The sequence below is a fragment of the Xenopus laevis genome, chromosome 6S, assembly GCF_017654675.1.
Source record: "Xenopus laevis strain J_2021 chromosome 6S, Xenopus_laevis_v10.1, whole genome shotgun sequence".
In the NCBI taxonomy this organism is placed as follows: Eukaryota; Metazoa; Chordata; class Amphibia; order Anura; family Pipidae; genus Xenopus; species Xenopus laevis.
Window position 1 is genome coordinate 125,729,142 of NC_054382.1, and position 23,623 is coordinate 125,752,764.

The following is a 23,623-nucleotide window of genomic DNA, read 5'->3' on the forward strand; positions in this document are numbered from 1 at the left end:
CTGCTGTGATATAAGCAGAGCCGTCACTCCTCTCCAAGCAGAGCTGCCCATTCTCATTGTTTACATTATCTGCACTCAATGAAGGTGCCGCTGAACTCTGCTTCTGAGCCCCAGCCAATAGCCACAATCCCAGGAACGGAGCAGTGAACAGAACTTTAGTGGAACCGCAGAGCAGCGGGATATATCTCACCACCTTTGATCTTGCACAGCAAGTTTTTTGCACAATTAGGTTTCTCTGCATCTCAGGAACATGAACAGATCCAAAACCTTTGGCAAAATCAGGAAAAGGCTAGAAGAAGCCAAAAACAAATGGGCCCGACTGAGCAAAGTAGATTACAGCTACAACGAGAGCGCCCGGTTTGCCACCGATGCTCTTTTGGACGGTGGGGTGGAAGGCTACCAGAAAGTCCTCAATGAAGAAGGAGAGGTGGACTTTCTCTCTGGAGATGAGGTCCAGTATATAATGAAGAACATTAAGGAGCCCATGTATTCTAATGATAACCAGACAGAAGGGGAGAATGGTTTGGTGGTGGTCAATGGAAACAAATCAGAGTGTTTCTACCCTATGAACTCAGATAAGAGTGAGCATGTGTCTCCGTTACACAACTGGAGCGCAGAGGAGAAGCCGTATCTGAAGGACAAGTCCAGTGCCACCGTCTACTTCCAAACAGACAAAACCAACAACGTCAGGGAAACCATCCGCCGATGCATTCACAGAACTACCCAGGTACAGTCACATACACCTACGCACAATGGGGCTTATTGTTATACAGGTATGAGATCCGCTATCCGGAAACCTATTATCCAGAAAGCTCCGAATTAAAGAAAGGCCGTCTCCCATAGACTCAGTTTTATCCAAATATTCCATATTTTTAAAAATGATTTCCCTTTTCTCTGTAATAATAAAACAGTAGCTTGTACTTGATCCCAACTAAGATATAATTTATCCTTATTGGAAGCAAAACCAGCCTATTGGGGTTTATTTAATGTTTACATGATTTTCTAGTAGACTTAAGGTATGAAGATCCAAATTACAGAGAGATCAGTTATCCGGAAAAGCATCCAGATTTCCATCAAATTGCAACCATGCCAGTTCTCTTTAAATCCACACAATGCTGGTTTGTTTATATCAAATGTGTTTGTTCTTATTTTCTACAAATTGGCATGAAATAATAATTAAAGACGAGGTCATCCGAATTTAAATAGACCAACATATAGTCTGGAGTGTGGGTGCAGCCATTGGGCACATTGATACCATTCATGTCTAGTTTAGGGCATTTGAATTCTGTATAGATACATTCAGTACATTCACATCTCTGTTCTGAATTCACCCAAGTGCCCTAGTGAAGCATCTTCAGGCTGGAGGTGAATTCCAGGGCTTCCTGCTTCCAGCTTTCAAATGGGGGTCACTGACCCCATCTAAAAAACAAATGCTCTGTAAGGCTTCACATTTATCATTATTGCTACTTTTTATTATTTCTATTCAGGCCCCTCCTATTCATATTCCAGTCTCTTATTCAAATCAATGCATGGTCGCTAGGGTAATTGGAACCCTAGCAACCATAAATGGCAAACTGGAGAGCTGCTGAATAAAAAGCGAAATAATAAAAAAATTAAAAACCAATTGCAAATTATCTCAGAATATCGCTCTCCGCGTCATACTAAAAGTTAATTTAAAGGTGAATAAACCCTTTAATTCGCCAAAACTTGCCGTATTCTCCTTTAAGTAAACGCGATGTTGTGGGGAATTTCCATTCTTGGTGACAAAACTCCAAATTATAAACCTTTTATACTCCTGTTTATCTCAGCGTGGCTTACAGTACAAGATCTTTTTCAGATGTGCAGTTTCTCTTGCACTGCATCCATTGCAGAACTGCACCTCCCACCAATTCCTGCCACATTTGTAGTACAGCTGCTGGAAGGCTGGAGGGTCGCTATTCATGGCAATACCTGGTTTCAGAAAAAAGAGGGTAAAGGCAAAAAGGCAACATATTTCTTCATTTGCCTTTGCAGCAAATTCAAAGGGTTTTTTCATGTTTATAATTAAAGCAAATAGTTTTATGATGGTTGAGGGGAAGGCAGAGGTTATGTGATCATATTACATTCCTTTACCCACAGCAAATACAGAAGCAACAGGAAAATGGTCTGTTTCACGAAACCGCAACTGTTGTGGCTTTGCAGGTGATAAAGATACAAACTAACTGATTTGGGATAAAAGAAATCAGGGTTGAACCCCTGAATCATTATATTTACTGTATTGAGGTGCATAGAAGTGAAAAAGTGACCTGGACACACGGCTCAGACAATTCCCCTGGCACAGGTCAGGCAAACTAATGTGGTTACGTGCCATTAAAGGATAAGTAGACCTTTAAAATAAATTAATGTAAAATTGGTGAGAGTACAGAAGACCATCTTTCTCCTGACAACTTCCTTGACTACTTGCTGGTCAGACTGGTGGGAAACTGACCAGCAGGTGGCGCTGTTGTAACAAAACTCATTCATATTAACAGCACATGTATCCCTTAATATCTTGGAATAAAACCAAAATAAATAATGAATGTATTTCTAAATGACACTTTTTACACTGTAAATAATTCACTCTACAATATAAAATGTCATTACTGAACCAGCAAGTGTATTTTTTTAGTTATAATATTGGTGTGTAGGTGCATCTCAGGTCATTTTGCCTGGTCATGTGATTTCAGAAAGAGTCAGCACTTTAGGATGCTTTCTGGCAGGCTGTTGTTTTTCCTACTCAATGTAACTGAATGTGTTTCAGTGGGACCTGGATTTTACTATTGAGTGCTATTCTTAGATCTACCAGGCAGCTGTTATCTTGTTTTAGGGAGCTGCTATCTGGTTACCTTCCCATTGTTCTGTTGTTAGGCTACTGGGGGGGAAAGGGAGGGGGTGATATCACTCCAACTTGCAGTACAGCAGTAAAGAGTAAAGAGTGACAGACATTTATCATGACTGGGGGCAGCTGGGAAACTGACAATATGTCTAGCCCCATGTCAGATTTCAATTAAATATAAAAAAATCTGTTTTGAAAAACTCATTGCAGCACAGATTTCTGCTGGAGCAGCACTATTAACTGATGTGTATCAAAAAAAAAGTTTTCCTGTGACAGTATCCCTTTAATTAAAGAGCCATACTCAACAGATTCAATAATATTACTGCCAGTGGAAACAGAACATGCCTAGTGAACTGGATCTAACTGGAGGTTATTTGAACCAGGGACATTCCTGTTTGTTATCTACCCACATCTCAATCTGACTTTTTTCTTTTAGGGGCATCAATTCAGCGCAACTGCCCAGGGTCTTGTACATAGTACATATAATAATAATAATATCTGTCATTTATTTGTGGCACTTTTAGGTTGGATAGTCCTGCTTTATACAAAACAATGGGCAAAACAATGTTTATTTGTCCTGAGTCACACTGGAAATTCGGATGCTAAATGGTTAAAAAGTGGTATTTGGGTTTAGGAGGCGCCTGCCCTCTGGGAAATTCATGGAGTGCATTGAGGTGTAAAGATTCACCTGTGTTATCATCAGAATAAGGAGCTGGACATGCGCTGAGACATGCGCTGAGACATACACTTGGGGGCCGATTCACAAAGGGTCGAATATCGAGGGTTAATTAACCCTCGATATTCGACTGGGAATTAAAATCCGTAGTCGTAGTCGTTCGATCGTACTATTTGCGCTAAAATCCTTCGACTTCGATATTCGAAGTCGAAGGATTTTAGCGCAAATAGTACGATCGAACGACTACGACTTCGAATCGAACTATTCGAACTAAAAATCGTTTGACCATTCGATAGTCGAAGTACTGTCTCTTTAAGAAAAAACTTCGACCCCCTAGTTCGCCATCTAAAAGCTACTGAACTCAATGTTAGCCTATGGGGAAGGTCCCCATAGGCTTTGCTAACTTTTTTTGATCGAAGGATAAAATCCTTCGAATCGAACGATTCGAAGGATTTTAATCCAACGATCAAAGGAATATCCTTCGATCAAAAAAACTTAGGAAAGGCTATGGGGACCTTCCCCATAGGCTAACATTGAGTTCGGTAGCTTTTAGATGGCGAACTAGGGGGTCGAAGTTTTTCTTAGAGAGACATTACTTTGACTATCGAATGGTCGAACAATTTTTAGTTCGAATAGTTCGATTCGAAGTCGTAGTCGAAGGTCGTAGTAGCCCTTTCGATGGTCGAAGTAGCCCAAAAAACACTTTGAAATTCGACGTTTTTTTACTTCGAATCCTTCACTCGAAGTTAGTGAATCGGCCCCTTAGACATGCACTGAGACATGCGATGAGACATGCGATGAGACATGCGATGAGACATGCAGTGTTCAACCCTATGAAACACAAGTTTCAGTTATTCTTAGTCTGCTCCATGGGTCTGTGCCCAAAGTAGGGGAAATCCTTGCTAAATACAGGAAAAATATTCTACATTTTCTGTGTTGTGTGCTGCTGCCGCTCCTGTGGGTACAGACAGAGGACAATTAGTGCTACATGAAACCACGTGCTCAACTGCAACCCACATTGCTTAATTCATCCCCAAATTTCGTTTTCCAAACAATAAATCCAATCACATCAAAGAGAAATGAGGAGTCATTACAAGCTAGGAAAGTGCATCTGATATATTCAACTGCATATAAATGTGTCTCTTGTGATTGACATGTTTATATGAAATATCATGAGCTGTTTCCAAACATAAAGAGGAAATGTAGTTCATGAATAGCTGGAGACTAGTGCAAACTAAGAGAGTTCTTACCAAGGCCTGAAGTGAGGGCTCATTGCTGCAGGTGAAGGGGTACAAATATGGGACATGCACAACCTGTAGCTGTTACCCTTGGAAGAGTGTTGGAGTTGCACTTTGCATCTTGTTCTGAATTAGGAAACTGGTGTAGGGTGCATTGGGCAGTCAGAGATGTGGCAGCCCCTGTATTTGCTGCCAGTTCTACTGTGTCTTGTAGCCCCTGATAGTCCCAAGATTCCATGGAAATCAATGGGGTGCCCACATGCCACCCACCCTCTATGAATCCAGTGGAAATCACTAGGGCAGAGTGCAGAGAGCGGTGTCTCAGGGTGCAGGATTATTCAGTCAGGCCAAAAGGTCGGCTTTAAATAAACACATAGGAATAATACAAAATATTATATTAACGTGACAGCAAATGAACTCAAACTTCTTTGTCTGATTTATGAGCTTTAGGCAAGTCTGAGCCTGTGCAGAGAAACATCCAGGTTTTAGCTTGTTCAGACTTCATTGTGTCCAAAGTGATCATGTCAATCAGACACGGGCAACCCTCCGGCTCCATCTTTGGGTGAATTACAGAACCCCCTTGGCAGCAGTTCAGCAACTGGGGGTTACAGGCTGGATTTCCTTGTATTCAGGTTTCTCTGAGAAAATTTGATTAAAAGTCACTTGAATGTGCCCTTCACCCTTTATAGGCACATACACGAGTTATAGACCATCGCTCCCCAACCTTTTTTACCCGTGAGCCACATTCAAATGTAAACAGAGTTGGGGAGCAACACAAGCATGAAAACATTTTCTAGGGGTGCCAAATAAAGGATATGATTGGCTATTCATTGCCCTCAGTGGATTTAAAGGGATCCTGTCATCGGAAAACATGTTTTTTTCAAAATACATCAGCTACTCCAGCAGAATTCTGCACTGAAATCCATTTCTCAAAAGAGCAAACAGATTTTTTTATATTCAATTTTGAAATCTGACATGGGGCTAGACATATTGTCAGTTTCCCAGCTGCCCCTGGTCATGTGACTTGTGCCTGCACTTTAGGAGAGAACTGCTTTCTGGCAGGCTGCTGTTTTTCCTTCTCAATGTAACTGAATGTGTCTCAGTGAGACATGGGTTTTTACTATTGAGTGTTGTTCTTAGATCTACCAGGCAGCTGTTATCTTGTGTTAGGGAGCTGCTATCTGGTTACCTTCCCATTGTTCTGTTGTTAGGCTGCTGGGGGGGGAAAGGGAGGGGGGTGATATCACTCCAACTTGCAGTACAGCAGTAAAGAGTGATTGAAGTTTATCAGAGCACAAGTTACATGACTTGGGGCAGCTGGGAAATTGACAATATGTCTAGCCCCATGTCAGATTTCAAAATTGAATATAAAAAAATCTGTTTGCTCTTTTGAGAAATGGATTTCAGCGCAAAATTCTGTTGGAGCAGCACTATTAACTGATTCATTTTGATAAAAATGTTTTTTCCCATGACAGTATCCCTTTAAAGACTACAGGAGGTTCAGTTTGGCCATAAATCAGTTTTTTATACAACCAAAACTTGGTTCCAGGCCTGGAATTCAAAAATAAGCTCCTGCTTTGAGGCCACTCGGAACAACATCCAAGCGACAATGAAGAATGATTGATGTTGATAAGATTATTATTATTGCTAATGTTTCTATATTTATTTATAGAGCCCCATTATATTCATTTTCCAGACAGAGCTCCCCTATAGGCAAGTGTGATACAGACAAGGGAGGGTGGAGACTAAACGCTGCAGGGGGTCTTTGGAACAGGTTATACTCCCAATGCAGTAGATCTGACAGTGATGTTGCAGAAATACCCTATGGTGATTGGTTGTTGCAATTAGATAAGGAACAACAAAAGGCTGCCATACACAGGGAGATCTGCTCATTTGCCGATGTCGCCAAACGAGCGGATCGCTCCGCAATATACCCACATTGAAGTGGGCGATATCAGGCTGAGCCGATCGTGGGCCCTAGGGTCTAACGATCGGATCAGAATGGAGACATCACACTAATTTTGCTTTTGGTCTGTACAAATAAACACCTAAATATTGCCCTTTACAAAGCACAATTCATTCCTAGCAGGCCCCAAATAGACTAGAAGTCATTGACCTCCACTGTGGAAAACCAGTTTGGCAGGGTTACCATTGCCAGGGGCAGGTTTGCTTTATCTGTGGGATCAGCGAGCTTGAATTTCTGCCTCATTCATCACATACAGTGCATGAAGGATTACTGGTTTCATAAGTGAGGGTGGAGAGCATTTCTCCAGTGACCGAAATGAATAATGTATTAATCCATCTCATTTGTAATTTAATGCTATTGTGTTTTTGTTATGGTGGGGCCCTGGGCAAAATAGAAACAAGCGGACCAACCTATAAACGATGTTCAACTGCAAATTAAGGGCTGTGGTTTGGGCACAAATCTTCGTTCAAAAAAACTTGCCCTAACTTGTCCTACTGTTACCATCTTGACCTGTCACTAACTTCTCCTACTCACACCAAGTTATACTACAGTCACTACTCACACCAAGTTATCCTACTGACTCCTATTTGTCCTACTTCTATTTCTATCTTCTATCCTCCACTTTTCCTAACAACAACTGCTGCTTGTCAAGGGTCCAGGGCAGTTACTACTATTTGCACCTCCCATATCCATATAATATATATTAAATCCTATTTGTGTTCCTTTCAGGTTTTGGCTATACTGATGGATGAGTTCACAGATGCTGAAATTTTCTGTGATGTGCTGGAGGCAGCAAACAAGAGGAACATATTTGTCTACTTGCTCCTCGACGCAAACAAACTGCATCTCTTTACCCAAATGTGCGAAAAACTGCAAGTTAGAGATCTTCATATGAAGGTATATCTATCTATATATCTCTATCTATCTATCTATCTATCTATCTATCTATCTATCTATCTATCTATCTATCTATCTATATCTATCTATCTATCTATCTATCTATCTATCTATATATCTCTATCTATCTATCTATCTATCTATCTATCTATCTATCTATCTATCTGTCTACCTTTCTATCTATCTGCTGTCTGTCTAGAAAACAATCTCTCTACTATTAGTCTATCAATTTATCTGCTTGTCTGTATTATTTGTACTTTTTTAAAAACTGTGTAGACATGGAAAGGCCAGTATTCTGAATAGAATAGCAGACATCCACAATCAGCAGTTTCATTAATCCGACATACCCTATTATTCAAACACTTGAAATAAAATGATCCTTAATAAGTCACTTTGTCAATGCTGTACAAGTTAAGCCGACATTAAATAAACAATACATTGCAGCGATGAGTGATCAAGAGCCAAGTAAATAAGTACAAAGAATGCATTGATAATTGTGCCCTAACTGTAACCTGGAGGCAGAGAGTGCAACAGTTTTTTGCTGCATAGTCATTTTTGGAATAGTGAAGAGACAGTTCAGAAACTTAGCAAGGTTCTAGTTTGTGGGTAAAAATCACAAAGTTTGTATCATGTCAAACCTGATGGATCAAGATACAATAATCCAATATTGTCATTTTTTTTTCTTTCTGTCATTTCCAGAATATTTCCGTGAGAAGTGTCACTGGAGATGTTTACTGTGCCAAATCTGGCAGGAAATTTGCAGGTCAAATTCATGAAAAATTCATCATATCCGACTGGAGATGTGTCCTGTCTGGTTCTTACAGGTGAGTTGCATCTGGCCTTCTCATGATAATAAGTTGTTTATTATTAAAGTATCGGTATGGAACTGTTATCTAGAATGCTATAGACTTGGGGTATTTAGGATAAGGAATGCTTTCTGTAATTTGCCTTAAGTCTACAAAAAAAATAATATAAAGGGATTCAAAACACATTAGTTAATAGTGCTGCTCCAGCAGAATTCTGCACTGAAATCCATTTCTCAAAAGAGCAAACAGATTTTTTTATATTCAATTTTGAAATCTGACATCGGGCTAGACATATTGTCAATTTCCCAGCTGCCCCAAGTCATGTGACTGCTGAAGTAGCACTATTAACTGATGCATTTTGTAAAAAAACATGTTTTCCGATGGCAGGATCCCTTTAACACCTTAAAGGGATACTGTCATGGGAAAAAAACATTTTTTCAAAACACATCAGTTAATAGTGTTGCTCCAGCAGAATTCTGCACTGAAATCCATTTCTCAAAAGAGCAAACAGATTTTTTTATATTTAATTTTGAAATCTGACATGGGGCTAGACATATTGTCAATTTCCCAGCTGCCCCAAGTCATGTGACTTGTGCTCTGATAAACTTCAATCACTCTTTACTGCTGTACTGCAAGTTGGAGTGATATCACCCCCTCCCTTTCCCCCCAGCAGCCAAACAAAAGAACAATGGGAAGGTAACCAGATAGCAGCTCCCTAACACAAGATAACAGCTGCCTGGTAAAGGGTCGGACTGGGGGGGCCCGGGGTCCACCGGGACTATTGTCCAGGGCTGCTGTCCCCCCTCTGGACCACCTACTGCAATGCCTCGGAGCGCAAAATGAGCTGCGTGCATATGCGAATGGGGCTGCGCAGCGCCGCAAATTGTTTTTTCAATAATTCTGCTTTTCTGCCTCTTTACAGCTTTCAAATGGGGGGTCACTGACCCCATAAATAAATCAATGCTCTGTAAGACTACACATATAGGGGTATATTTATCAAAGAGTGAAGTTAATAGTGAAGTTCCACAACTAGAGTGAAATTCCGCCACTTTCCATTCATTTCTATGGGATTTTTAAAGGCGTATTTATCAAAGGGTGAACTTTCACTTTCTAAGCAACTTTTCAATTGGCCTTTATTTTTTCTTTATAGTTTTTTTTAATTATTTGCCTTCTTCGTCTGACTCTTTGCAGCTTTCAAATGGGGGTCACTGACCCCATCTTAAATGTTCAGTAAGGCTACAAATGTATTGTTATTGCAGCTTTTTATTACTCATCTTTATATCCAGGCCTCTCATATTCATATCCCAGTCTCTTATTCAAATCAATGCATGGTTCCTAGGGTAATTTGGACCCTAGCAACCAGATTGCTGAAATTGCAAACTGAAGAGCTGCTGAATAAAAAGCTAAATAACTCAAAAAGCACAAATAATAAAAAATGAAAATCAATTGCAAATTGTCTCAGAATGTCACTCTCTACATCAGGGATCAGGAACCTTGGCTCTCCAGCTGTTAAGGAACTACAAGTCCCACAATGCAATAATGGAGCCTTTTGAAGGAGTCTAAAGGCAAATGCATTGTGGGACTTGTAGTTCCTTAACAGCTGGAGAGCCAAGGTTCCTGATCCCTGCTCTACATTATACTAAAAGCTCATTTAAAGGTGAACAACCCCTTTAACAAAATCTAGAGAGTCACAAGATGGATCTGTTTGTGGCTCCTGGTGTTTAGCCAAGAGCTGCTCCGTTTGATATTTAAATTGATATCTATCACATGAATAATATTATTTGCCAGAACATCAGAAGTATTGGGTGGGTGAGTTCCTTTGCCACAACATTATCTGTTGTATTTGTGCAGATGTTGGGTGTGAACTCAGACCAGCACCTGATGTCTTATACAATATTCTCCTTGTTATAACAGAGCAGAAAATGAAATCAAAATACAGATCTAGCCAAGAGTATCTAACAAGTACATTCACAGACACAGCTAATTTGTAATGAGTTTTATGTTGTACAGGTATGGGACCTGTTAATGCTCGGGATCTGGGTTATTCCAGATAATGGATCTTTCCGTATTTTGGATCCTTTTACCTTAAGGACAGAGACACACGCGGTGTTTCAGGGGGAGATTAGTCGGCTGGCGACAAATCTCCTCTTCTTCACTTCGGGCAACTTTGGAAAATGAATCGCTCCGAGTGCCATCCTGCCGGCCATTTTCATTGTAACCGGCGGGAATTCAGGGGAGGCAGTTAGGGGAGATTAGTCACCCCCAAGAAGAGGAGATTTGATCTCCCTGAATCATTAAAAAATTTGGATAAAATTGAGTCTATAGGAGATGGCCTTTTCATAATTTGGAGCTTTCTTGATTATGGGTTTCGGGATAATGGATCCCATACCTGTATGTGTGTGCTTCTCTTTTGTACGTTTCCAAAATGGGGGTCGGAGCCCTAGGGGGGACAATGCTTGGGGATATGTCTTTGGGTCATTTAGGGTGAGACAGAGGGGTAAGTATCAGTGTTGTAAGCTAAAACCATAACAAATATAAGACCATAAGGGGATGTTGCTACAGTCGCATAAAAAGCAGAACATTGGAATTCAGTGGTACTTACTCTTACTTACCGGCAGGAAATAGTCCCAAAATAAAATATTAACAGGTATAGCTATGGCCAAATGTAGCAGGTGTTTTTCTTGGAATGCGGTGTTCTTCTTCCGCCATGCAAAGCACCAAATAACTCAATTTTTGTCTCATCAGTCCAAAGCACTTTGTTCCAAAATGACTGTGGCTTGTCTAAATGAGCTTTTGCATACAACAAGCGACTGTTTGTGACGTGAGTGCAGAAAGGGCTTCTTTCTCATCCCCCTGCCATACAGATGTTCTTTGTGCAAATTGTACTGAATTGTAGAACGATGTACAGATACACCATCTGCAGCAAATGTTCTTGCAGGTCTTTGGAGATGATCTTTGGGTTGTCTGTAACCATTCTCACAATCCTCCGCATATCCCGCTCCTGTATTTTTCTTGGCCTGCCAGACCTGGGTTTTACAGCAACTGTGCCTGTGGCTTTCCGTTTCCTGATTACATTCCTTACTATTGAAACTGACAGTTTAAACCTCCGAGATGGCTTTTTGTAGCTTTCCCCTAAACCCTGACACTGAACAATCTTTGTTTTCAGATCTTTTGAGAGTTGTTTTGAGGATCCCATGCTGTCACTCTTCAGAGGAGAGTCAAATTGCAAATTTGCAATTGGTCACCTTAAATACCTTTACTAATGATTGGACACACCTGCCTATGAAGTTCAAGGCTTAACCAATTTGGTGTTGCCAGTAATCAGTATTGAGCAGTTACATGCATTCAGATTATCACAATTACAAGGGTTCCCACATTTTTTCATATACCATTTAATTTCATACAACTGCTTCACTAAAAATCTTTGTTCAGAAAACACCCCGGTACTCAGATGTGTGGGCTCTATAAGTTCACACCTTTAGTTGGGGATAATACTTTTGCCCAACAGGTGCCCTTTAAGCACTTTTGTTACTTAGACTCGAACCTTCTCCTGCCAAACCAATTCTTGAAGCAATTCTATTAAACTTTAGACATGCTGGGATTAGTGATGAGAGAATCTGTCCCGTTTTGCTTCGCTGAAATGTGAAAAATTTGCAAAACGCATTGGAGTCAATGAAAAAATAATATTGACCATTTTTATGCATGAAACAATTTTTTACAAGCATGACTGTTTTGCCAAATGCATTAAAATCAATGGGCGACAAAAACATTTTTACGCACGACAATGTTTACTCAAGCAACTTTTTTTTCGCATCGAATTTTTCCACACCAAATTGTTGCAGTAGTTTTGCGATAAAATTCGCATTTGGCAAAGTGCCGCAATTCGGCCGCAAATCCATGCCTGGCAAATAAATTCACCATCACTAGTTGGGATAAAAGGCACTGTAAGATTTTTGTGTATGAGGACAATGTGGTATTTAAGTGACTGAATCTTCTCAGACCCACCAGAGACACCGCCATCCTTGGTCCACCCTGGGCGAGTGTTGAATTTAATATCTGGAGCTTTCATTGCAGCAGCCAAAGTCACTAAGGGACAGTTTATACTGCCTGGGCCAAACCTTATTTGAATAAGAACATGTATTTAGGCACAGTCACTTTGTAAGAGCTTGGTGCTCCTTCCAACGCAAGGGAGTTGCCATCCATTTACCTGGAAAAATCACCCATTGTGGTATCAGTCCTGCCACGTATATTTATTGCTTGTCAGACCTATGGGAGCTTAAAGGGTGATTCATATGATCAGTGAGTGTGCTTGTCATAGAATCAGCATTTAGTACATTATTATCTCTAACTTGCCCTTTTAATAGCACGGTACCTTACACAATGGAAATAGAAATGATCGTAGGGAATACAGATTTATTAAGGATTATTTTAATCCCTTTCAGTCGCCCCTGTTGTGCAGTTTTGTTCACTCTGGCTGCTCCCTGAGTCTGGGCAAGGGAGTTGGCTATGGGCTGATGAGTGGGACAAATATTGCAGCACTGAGCACACATTGCCATTGTATTGTTCTCTTCTGCAGAGTAAGAACAGGAGATTGTGCAAGTAAGAATGGGTCTTTGAGTTTGGCAAATACCCATTGTAGTTTTGTCAGAACACCAGGAAAAAACCCAATGAGCCCGAGCCTTCATGGCACCTACTAGTCCATGGCCCACTCCAATGCCCAGACCCAGGCTTTCTCTCCCACCTAGAACAGGGGTCCTCAACCTTTTTTGACCGGGGGACCATTTTTTTCCAAGGACCGGGGGGTTGGGGAGGGGGTCAGGAGGGATCGGGGAGTGGGTCGGGGGGTCAGGAGGGGTCCTAGTGGGTCACGGAGTGGTCGGGGAGGAGGATGAAGGGGTCGGCGTTCAATTTGGGTGCGCCGGCATCCAATTCGTTAATTAATTGTTTGGCGGCCCAGTTCAGAACTGTCTGCGGCCCAGTTCTGGGCAGGGCCACGGCCCAGCGGTTGGGGGCCCCTGACCTAGAAGATCAAGCAAAAGTTAAGGAGGTAAAGGGCATGAAATGGGTGGGTGCCCTCGGGGTGGGGCATTGCTGATGGCGGGATGAGGGCCCTTGAACTCACAGCCACAGTGACCCCCAGATAGGGCTGCCACCTGGCCGCTATTTTACAGGTCTGGCCGGTAGAAATTATGGTTGATCCCAATGTTATAAATAGGGAAAAAAGATAAATATATAGGAAGGCCGGTATTTTTTACAGAAAAGGTGGCACCTACCCAGGATGACCCTGTACCCAGGGCAGCTCTTTGTTGCCCCAATGCCGACAGCTATTGGATATACAGTAGACTTTATGACTCAGAGTTATATAACAAAAACCTGACAGCATTACAATTAAGTCAACAACCAAATATTCCCAGACCTCTTTTTGGCTTTCTTGGTTGTGTGACGAAAAGTCACATGATTTTTTGGATTCAGACTCAGGTTCAGTCAGGCACTTGGATTCAACCAAATCCTGCCGAAAAAAGGCTGAATCTTGGCGGAATACCGAACCGACTCCTGAATTCAGTATATCCCTAGACAAGACCAAATCTAAATGTAACAAAACCATTGCTGCAGGCTCCGTCTGCATCCGACTGTCGTGACGCGTCGGATCAACACTGTGACGCCATCCGACAATACATTCACTTTCTTTATTTCCGTCACATGCGATTTGCTGCCGGTGTTTTGTAGCAGCGCGTCGGATCGCGACGAAAACGTCCGTGTAGTTCTACCATTTATAAGGATTCCAGCCCATCTTTCAGTGTTGTGAATCAGTCAACAGATGTTGAAAAAAACTGCCCATAATTATTAGGAATTAATAGCACCCAAATTGTGATTTATGACTCCGCTAATCCTTATTTTATATTTTCTGGCACTAATTCTTATTTATTATCTACATCTTGGCAGGTTCATTTGTAGCCTGTGCCAGGACTGGGTGTAGCCTTTATGCAATTGCTTCATTTAACAACCAGTTTGCTTATAGAATGTACATTATGTATTGCTCTAGTCTCTCCAGTCCCTCAGCTTTATTGGCTCTATCAGAGGTTACATTGGGAATAATGGGGTCCAATTCAACTGTGTGGAGCTAGAGCATCAGTTGTAGACAGGGAATGCAAGTAATACATAACTTATTCACGTCTTCCAAGCACCACTTATAATATTTATATGGTTATAATATCTTTTGGGAAGGGAGTGTGACTGTGGGATAGCAGGTATAGTAGGGAGAGATGGTGCCTATAGTAACAGTGGATAATAGTCTCTGGGAAGGGAGTGTGACTGTGGGATAGCAGGTATAGTAGGGAGAGATGGTGCCTATAGTAGCAGTGGATAATAGTCTCTGGAAACGGAGTGTGACTGTGGGATAGCAGGTATAGTAGGGAGAGATGGTGTCTATAGTAACAGTGGATAATAGTCTCTGGGAAGGGAGTGTGACTGTGGGATTGCAGGTATAGTAGGGAGAGATGGTGCCTATAGTAACAGTGGATAATAGTCTCTGGAAACGGAGTGTGACTGTGGGATAGCAGGTATAGTAGGGAGAGATGGTGTCTATAGTAACAGTGGATAATAGTCTCTGGGAAGGGAGTGTGACTGTGGGATAGCAGGTATAGTAGGGAGAGATGGTGCCTATAGTAACAGTGGGATAATAGTCTCTGGGAAGGGAGTGTGACTGTGGGATAGCAGGTATAGTAGGGAGAGATGGTGTCTATAGTAACAGTGGATAATAGTCTCTGGGAAGGGAGTGTGACTGTGGGATAGCAGGTATAGTAGGGAGAGATGGTGTCTATAGTAACAGTGGATAATAGTCTCTGGGAAGGGAGTGTGACTGTGGGATAGCAGGTATAGTAGGGAGAGATGGTGCCTATAGTAACAGTGGGATAATAGTCTCTGGGAAGGGAGTGTGACTGTGGGATAGCACGTATAGTAGGGAGAGATGGTGCCTATAGTAACAGTGGATAATAGTCTCTGGGAAGGGAGTGTGACTGTGGGATAGCAGGTATAGTAGGGAGAGATGGTGTCTATAGTAACAGTGGATAATAGTCTCTGGGAAGGGAGTGTGACTGTGGGATAGCAGGTATAGTAGGGAGAGATGGTGTCTATAGTAACAGTGGATAATAGTCTCTGGGAAGGGAGTGTGGCTGTGGGATAGCAGGTATAGTAGGGAGAGATGGTGCCTATAGTAACAGTGGGATAATAGTCTCTGGGAAGGGAGTGTGACTGTGGGATAGCAGGTATAGTAGGGAGAGATGGTGCCTATAGTAACAGTGGATAATAGTCTCTGGGAAGGGAGTGTGACTGTGGGATAGCAGCAGGGCCGGCCTTAGGCCAATTGGACCAATTGGGCCCAATTGGGCCCCGCACCTCTGGGGGGCCCCGCACCACAGGGCAGCACAGATAATATTTCCCTCAGCACATGATGCTGCCTGGCCTGCCCCCAACTTTGAGAGTCCAGCCCATCCCCAAATCCATAGGTCTAGCCTGCCCCCAACTCTCATAGGCCCAGCTTTCCTCCAACCTTGATAGGCCCTGCCTGCCCCCAATCCAACCAAGCCTGCTCCCAAGCTGAATTGGCCCAGCCCCAAACTAATTGGCCCAGTCCACTCTCCTATTTCCTCCCTCTCTCTCTTACCCTGTGTGCCCCTATTATGTGCCCCTATTTCATCCCTCTCACTCTCTTACCTTGTCTGCCCCTTTCCTTTCTATTTTGTGCCTGTATGCCCTTATTTTCCTAAATACTTGGTGTGTCAGTAGCCAGCAACACTTTGTCTAGGGGCCCCGCCAACATGGTCCCAATTGGGCCCCACATGTGATAGGACCAGCCCTGGATAGCAGGTATAGTAGGGAGAGATGGTGCCTATAGTAACAGTGGGGATAATAGTCTCTGGGAAGGGAGTGTGACTGTGGGATAGCAGGTATAGTAGGGAGAGATGGTGCCTATAGTAACAGTGGGATAGTAGTCTCTGGGAAGGGAGTGTGACTGTGGGATAGCAGGTATAGTAGGGAGAGATGGTGCCTATAGTAACAGTGGGATTATAGTCTCTGGGAAGGGAGTGTGACTGTGGGATAGCAGGTATAGTAGGGAGAGATGGTGTCTATAGTAACAGTGGATAATAGTCTCTGGGAAGGGAGTGTGACTGTGGGATAGCAGGTATAGTAGGGAGAGATGGTGCCTATAGTAACAGTGGATAATAGTCTCTGGGAAGGGAGTGTGACTGTGGGATAGCAGGTATAGTAGGAAGAGATGGTGCCTATAGTAACAGTGGATAATAGTCTCTGGGAAGGGAGTGTGGCTGTGGGATAGCAGGTATAGTAGGGAGAGATGGTGCCTATAGTAACAGTGGATAATAGTCTCTGGGAAGGGAGTGTGACTGTGGGATAGCAGGTATAGTAGGGAGAGATGGTGCCTATAGTAACAGTGGGATAATAGTCTCTGGGAAGGGAGTGTGACTGTGGGATAGCAGGTATAGTAGGGAGAGATGGTGCCTATAGTAACAGTGGATAATACTCTCTGGGAAGGGAGTGTGACTGTGGGATAGCAGGTATAGTAGGGAGAGATGGTGCCTATAGTAACAGTGGATAATAGTCTCTGGGAAGGGAGTGTGGCTGTGGGATAGCAGGTATAGTAGGGAGAGATGGTGCCTATAGTAACAGTGGATAATAGTCTCTGGGAAGGGAGTGTGACTGTGGGATAGCAGGTATAGTAGGGAGAGATAGTGCCTATAGTAACAGTGGGATAATAGTCTCTGGGAAGGGAGTGTTGTAGATATCAGGATTTTAGATTTAAGCCATAAGTGGTTATTATCAAAGAACAAAGATTATAGAACATGACACTAGTACAGAATTGCCTGTGTTGTAGAAGAAGCTCAAGGTTAAAGGCCATTCTGTTATTAGAATGTAGAATGTTTGCACAGAACAAGGAATACATCTGTTGTCTCATAATTGGATATAATTGATGACAATATATTGTGTCTGGTTAATTCATTATTCTGAAACCCAATGGATAAAGCTACAAGTTAGGGGATGACCCCCTTAAACAAGTGCTACACAAGCTGCAGCTCTTCAGATCTTTAACTAAAAACCCCATTTCCCTCAACAGCTTATTAAAATAGCATTTAGTAAATTGTTGCTACTGATACTGTATCTATAGCAGGGAGTACAAACTGTGCTTCTCGGTGTCAGTATCCTGCTCGGTGCTTCACCGCTCCAGGTGCAAAGGCAAAGCTGACCCAAACTGCTGGAAGGCTGTAGGGATTAGTAAGAATCTCATCTTGAATTCATATTACATTGAGCACAAATCCTGAAACCTGATGATTGCAGTATAAATTCACATTAAAAAAAGGATTTCCATTTAAATGAATGGTTTCTTGTGTTGATGCCGGAGGGCAGAGCGACACAAATGCCAAATAAACTGTCACTAGGATTATTCTGTATCTCTCATTCCATGTTCCTGCTTGTTCCTAATTACCAGTCATTGTGAGGAAGTATTTGAAGATCCCGAGAGCCTGTGTCGCTGATGTTGCAGTCGGCAGATCAGATTTTGGGATGGGTTTTTAGACAAAAATAAAGGAATTAACGTTGAACAAATATCCAACCTCTAGACATCCTAGATTTCTAGAACTTCCCTGGCATCCTATATCTAATATGCTTTCCAGTAGGCATCATGCACACTACCAACTCTGGTGCCATTCCAATTTGTAGGACTGGATCCAGGTCACAATGGGGTAGAACTGTGAACTTTCCTTTGACTTGAGATGGATCCAGATCCAGGCCTACTTATTATGACTATGATAGTAACAACCCTGGAGGTGATAATGGTTTGAGATACCCAATGTCAGAGATGAGGTTAGGGGGTGTTGTGGAGGCAGATGAGGGAAGAGTGAGTCCTTGAGGCAGGAGCTGTATGTGCCTACAGGACATGGAAAGGGAACGGCAGGAACAGGGTGACAAGGGCAAAGGGTCAGTTCTGGACTAGACAGAATGAAGAGGGTGATGAGTCAGGGCAGGACGGAGCAGGCGTAAAACAGGAACAGGAGAAGACTGGATACGACAGGGCTGAGTGGACGTGGAGCAGGAACAAGGACTAGAGCAGGAACAAGGTCAGACAAGGCAAGGTCGGGACAAGGCAAGGAGTACAGGTACAGATCAAGGTTCAGACTAGGCCAGGAAAGGTATAAGGTAGACAAGGCAAGGGTAAAGGCTAGAGCAGGATCCCAGCTAGGGTCGAGTGCTTAGGAAGGTCAATGCTCAGGTAAGGAGGGTGAGGAGGGCTGGCCTTATATAGGGCAGGTTCAGGCTATTGCTGGGCTAGGGCTGCAAAGGCCAGGTAATGGATAGTAAGCCTGCCTGCCAGCTGTTCACCTTGTCCAAAGGTTACATCAGAAACCCAAAGGTCCCAGCAGAGCCTAACACCCAACTAGTATCAACTCATCCAAACATTCGGATTTTGATGCAGGACTTAAACCTTTAGGTCATATACACTACTAAAACACATGCAAAATATATTCCAAGACTAAAGTAGGGAAGTTATTGATCAATGATCACAAATTCTCCATGGCAAGGCCGGATTTCTTATTCCTTAAGGAATCCTAATTTTCAATCAGGTCAGGTACCATGTAGCAACCAATGACCAGGTAAAATGTACTTGTCGTCTGTCAATTCTCATTGTGGTTTTGTTTTCCTGGTTATTTTTTCTTTTTGTCCACTGATATTCCCACCACAGCAAGGTGTCACCATAATTGACCTTCTTCCAAGTTATTCCTCAGGACACAGGACACACAATAGTTTCTTTTCTTCACCCAAAAATTCCTGATCATAGACCTCTTTTGTATTAACTTTTTGTTTCCAAAACCATCCTTCTTTCTGTTTTTGAACTTCATGTTCTTCATATAACACTCACTCCATTTATGTTCCATTAGATATCTCTTTCCTAGTGTGCTGTGGCTTTTGGTAGGATGGATGCCATAGGGCAGATGATAATTACCTGGCACCATTACGGCCTACGTCCATCTCCACCACCTTAATTACCATGTCTGAATGATGTGTAAATTAGGAGACACTCGTGGGGTTGATGAGGGTGCACCTACATGGCTCCCCCCCACCCCTACCTTCCACATTGTAAATGAGCCGGTATGATTTGCCTAATTCCACATGCCCACGGTTTAGCTGCCTCCTTTGTAACAATGCCAGGCTCCGGCACACTGTGTGCATTACTATCCAGACACCTGCTCCTGCTATTAGTGCCTTAAATACATAATTATATATATTTTTTTATGTTCTTATTATTGAGTTATCCCACAGAGCTGTATAAACAAGTAGCCCTGAATTCTATTCTTATATACCTGGAAATGCATACAGAATTTGTTATGCACGCTGTGCCTGAGGCGCTATGTAAATAGACGTGTATCTATATATTTACTAGGGAATTATCTGTTCTCAATAGCAAGGTACACTTAGGCAAGCAAACTGATCTGGCGCCAGCCTCAGCCTAAAAGGGGGAATTATTCTTTTTGTATGCGACTGAATGGCCCAGGGAGATATTTGACTATAAATTTAATCTTTGCGCAAAGCTGGGGCTTTTCTTTGACTGATATGAGATTTTTTTGGGGTTTTAGAATGTAGAATGGAACAAAGCTTCAAAAGCAGCACCCCTTTATAACTGCTGTAAACTGCCATAGACCAGTTCTTTATATTGGACCTGTGTATCTCTGTGTTGATAAACACCTACATATTTTCCTTTGTATATGAGCAGCTGCTCCCACCCAGCAAGTACTAAATAAGATTTGTCCTCCCTTTATTTATGTCAGCACATTGGAGACTTACTCATTAGGGAGCTCACATTGTCTTACATGGATGGAGCTAAAGGTCCTTCCTTTCTGCTTCTCTAGATGGTTTATTGTGCTGAGGGTATGTCTTCTACTGTGGGTTCCAAGACTGTGTTTATTGTTGACTCACAGTGGTCGTCTTCTCCTTCCAATATCCACCAGGTTTCGGACCAGACCCCCAAGTTTGATCACATTACCACCAACTGTGGACACTAGAGATACATTCTAGGCCTCATTTTCTAACATGATCCAAATGCAAAGTACAAAAAAGTGGCACACGTCATCCCATTTTTATCACCAATGCAACATTTACCAGCACAAGTGGTATAAGGATAGAAGAGCCCCAATGGTAGTGAAACATATTTTTATGGGCATAATTATTTTAGTGCCTAATACTGTGCCTAGAAATAGTCATTAAATCATTCTGTTGATCCCCGTTAAATGCCCCATCAATGACTGCCTGGATCATTGGGCACACGGGTGTATATTATTGTCCTTCACTGATGTGCCCCTCTCTCCTGTAAGCTCAGGGCAAATACCTTTCTCTTAAAGGGCATGTAAAGGCAAAAAAAATAAAATCCCATTTTTACTCTCTTTAATGAAAAAGAAACCTATTTCCAATATACTTTAATTAAAAAATGTGTACCGTTTTTATAAGAAACCTGACTGTATGCAGTGAAATTTTCCCTTCGTTTACTGCTGTGGATAGGAATTGTCAGACGGTCCCTAACTGCTGAGCAGGGAAACAATTATACTTATGAACAGCAGGGGGAGCCCCCGCCTTACTTCCCAGCCATGCAGAACTCAAGCAGCTTTGTTTATGATGATCCCTAAGCAGCCCAGACCACACTGAGCATGTGCACAGTCTTAGTCTTGCAAAGATGTATAACAAAGTTACAAGATGGCCACCCCCTGTAGCCAACTTTGAAAGCATAAATTATTTGTTTGATTAGGCTTGTGGTGCAGTAAGTACATGTTTATATTTAGTATACAAAATACAGCATTTCTAGCCTTATTCTATTTTAGACTTTACATGCCCTTTAAGAACAGATAGTTCCTAAGACTGGTGTCACACTGTTTGCCACTTGCATCACACAAGCCTAAGGGCTTACACAATAATCACTTGTTCGTTTTGATGACTAGGAAACTTCATTGATCTTATGGTGCCAAATAGCAAATATAATCAGCTAATAAATGTGTCAACAGCAGATTCATCTTTCAACTTCAGCCCAAACTAATTTATGGTAGCACAGGAATCCGGTCTTGTGCCGGAGAGTTCAGCAACTGGCAGAGAACTGGCTGCATCTCAATAGATTAGACTTTATCTCGATGTTTTGCCTATCCATCTTCATATGTTGGCTGCCGTTTTTTAAGGCTCCTGTACCTTCTTTCTACTGTGTATCTTAATGCTTTGTACTTTTATATATGTTGTGGTTTATATATTGTATCATCTAAAATATAAACTTACGAATGGTGCTTAGTGATGTCATCGTTATTATTGGTCCTTAGTGATGTCTGTATCACAGGGCAGGTTGGGGGTTTGTGGGTTTGTGGAGTGGTGGGCTCCGTCCAGGGTAATGGCAAATATAACACAGCCATCTGTTTAACCAAGATAATACACAACATTCAGGGGTGTTTTTGAGCTTTTCTAATATATTTTCTACTCTACTTTTCACAGCTTCACGTGGCTCTCAGGCCAGGTCCACAGGAACTTCTTGTACAAGTTTTCTGGAGTTGTGGTAGAGCTGTTTGATGAGGAGTTCAGGCACTTGTATGGTTCATCAAAGCCAGTCATGGGTTTGAAATCTCCAGCGCCTATGGCTCCTGTCCTGAGGCGGGAGGACAGTGGAGTGAGTGTTATGACTGATAGCACCCCGGAAAGCATTAACACCACCTCGGAACCATTCAGTAGTACATCAACTGCTAGCATCTCAAATGATTCTCATCGGCCCAAGTCTCCAGAGTCCACCACTCCAGTCCCGGCCTCTCCACCCAGGTCTCCTGTGACATCTCCGCTACAAAGGATGAATTCATTCCATGGATACCCTTCCCTGATATCTCCACCTCCTCAAAGCAGCTACCAGCCAAATTACTATCAAAGGAACTATGCTCCAGACTCCCCATCGTCCTTCATTAATAATAACGCCAACATTTATAGGTCTTTCCGGATGAGGCAAGACAACTTCAGCACACCAAGGTTTAATCAAGGCTGGAGATTATTTTCTAGACCCACCATGACCTAGTTTCAGGACTGCCTTGACCTTCGGTAAAAACAGACAATAAGAGACAATATATACTAAGATACTGAAACTAGATACCCAGTGAAAAGACAGGATTAAGGATATCTCATAGTGCTGCAAGCCATACCATTTGTTCATACAATTCTTCATATTTTTGTAATGTTTCTGTAAACACTGTACATTGAGATATTTTTGTAGCCTTTAAGGACATATGCTGGTGTGAGCAGAGCCACCTGGATTAGTATGTAATGGTTTGATTATATTCTACTATATATTAACTAACTATGCTTGTAAACAATGGCACATTAAAGGTATTTGTCTACTGTATGTGGATTGGTGTTGCCTATTGCACTTGCTTATACCCTTGCCTTCCTTGACTGTTCAACACTTAGGGGCACATTTACTAAGGGTCGAATTTCGAAGTGAAAAAAAACTTCGAAATTCGACCATCGAATTGCAGTAGTTCGATATTCGAAGTCAAAGTTTTTTTTTTATCGAATATGGCCATTTGCGAACTAAGTAAAATCGCTCAATTAAATCCTCGATTCGAACAATTTAATCGATCGATCAAACAATTTTCAAAAAAAAACTTCGACTTCTAAAAACGTAGCCAAATGTTGGCTATAGGTTCTAGGAGGTCCCCATAGGCTAACATAGCAATTCGGCAGGTTTAAGGTGGCGAAGTGGAAAAGTTTTTTAAAGAGACAGTACTTCGATTTTCGAATGGTCAAATATTCGAAGTATTTTCAATTCGAATCGAAGTCGAATTTGGCCTATTCGAAGGTCAAAGTACCACCCAGGCCTGTGCAACTGTAGCTACACCACTGTACAAAGTGCAGGGCAGAAAAAAAAACATGGTGGTTTTCTAATAAACCATGGGAAGAGTTTAGAGGCTTAGGGACAGGGCAAACTGAAGGCTACTAACATGGCAAAGAACAGACAAAGTAACTGGGCCATTTAAAGCAATTCCACTCGAGCCATTGCATCAGATTGTGGGGCTATTGTAGGCGCCCCGTGTTACAGAAGAAAGAAAGGAAATCAGTTTTGCCAATGTAGAGATATGAAAATCTTAGACACCCTTACACATTACA

General features: G+C 42.1%; 1 protein-coding gene across 1 annotated transcript; it reads left to right on the top strand.

Annotated features, from left to right (window-relative positions):
* Positions 1–23,107, top strand: fam83a.S (family with sequence similarity 83 member A S homeolog). The gene is made up of 4 exons (XM_018223932.2): positions 1–727; positions 7,464–7,631; positions 8,331–8,455; positions 21,971–23,107. Exons 1-4 carry the CDS (start codon positions 251–253, stop codon positions 22,533–22,535), a joined length of 1,335 nt encoding a protein of 444 aa, XP_018079421.1. The 5' UTR covers positions 1–250; the 3' UTR covers positions 22,536–23,107.
* Positions 23,108–23,623: the final 516 nt, after the last annotated feature.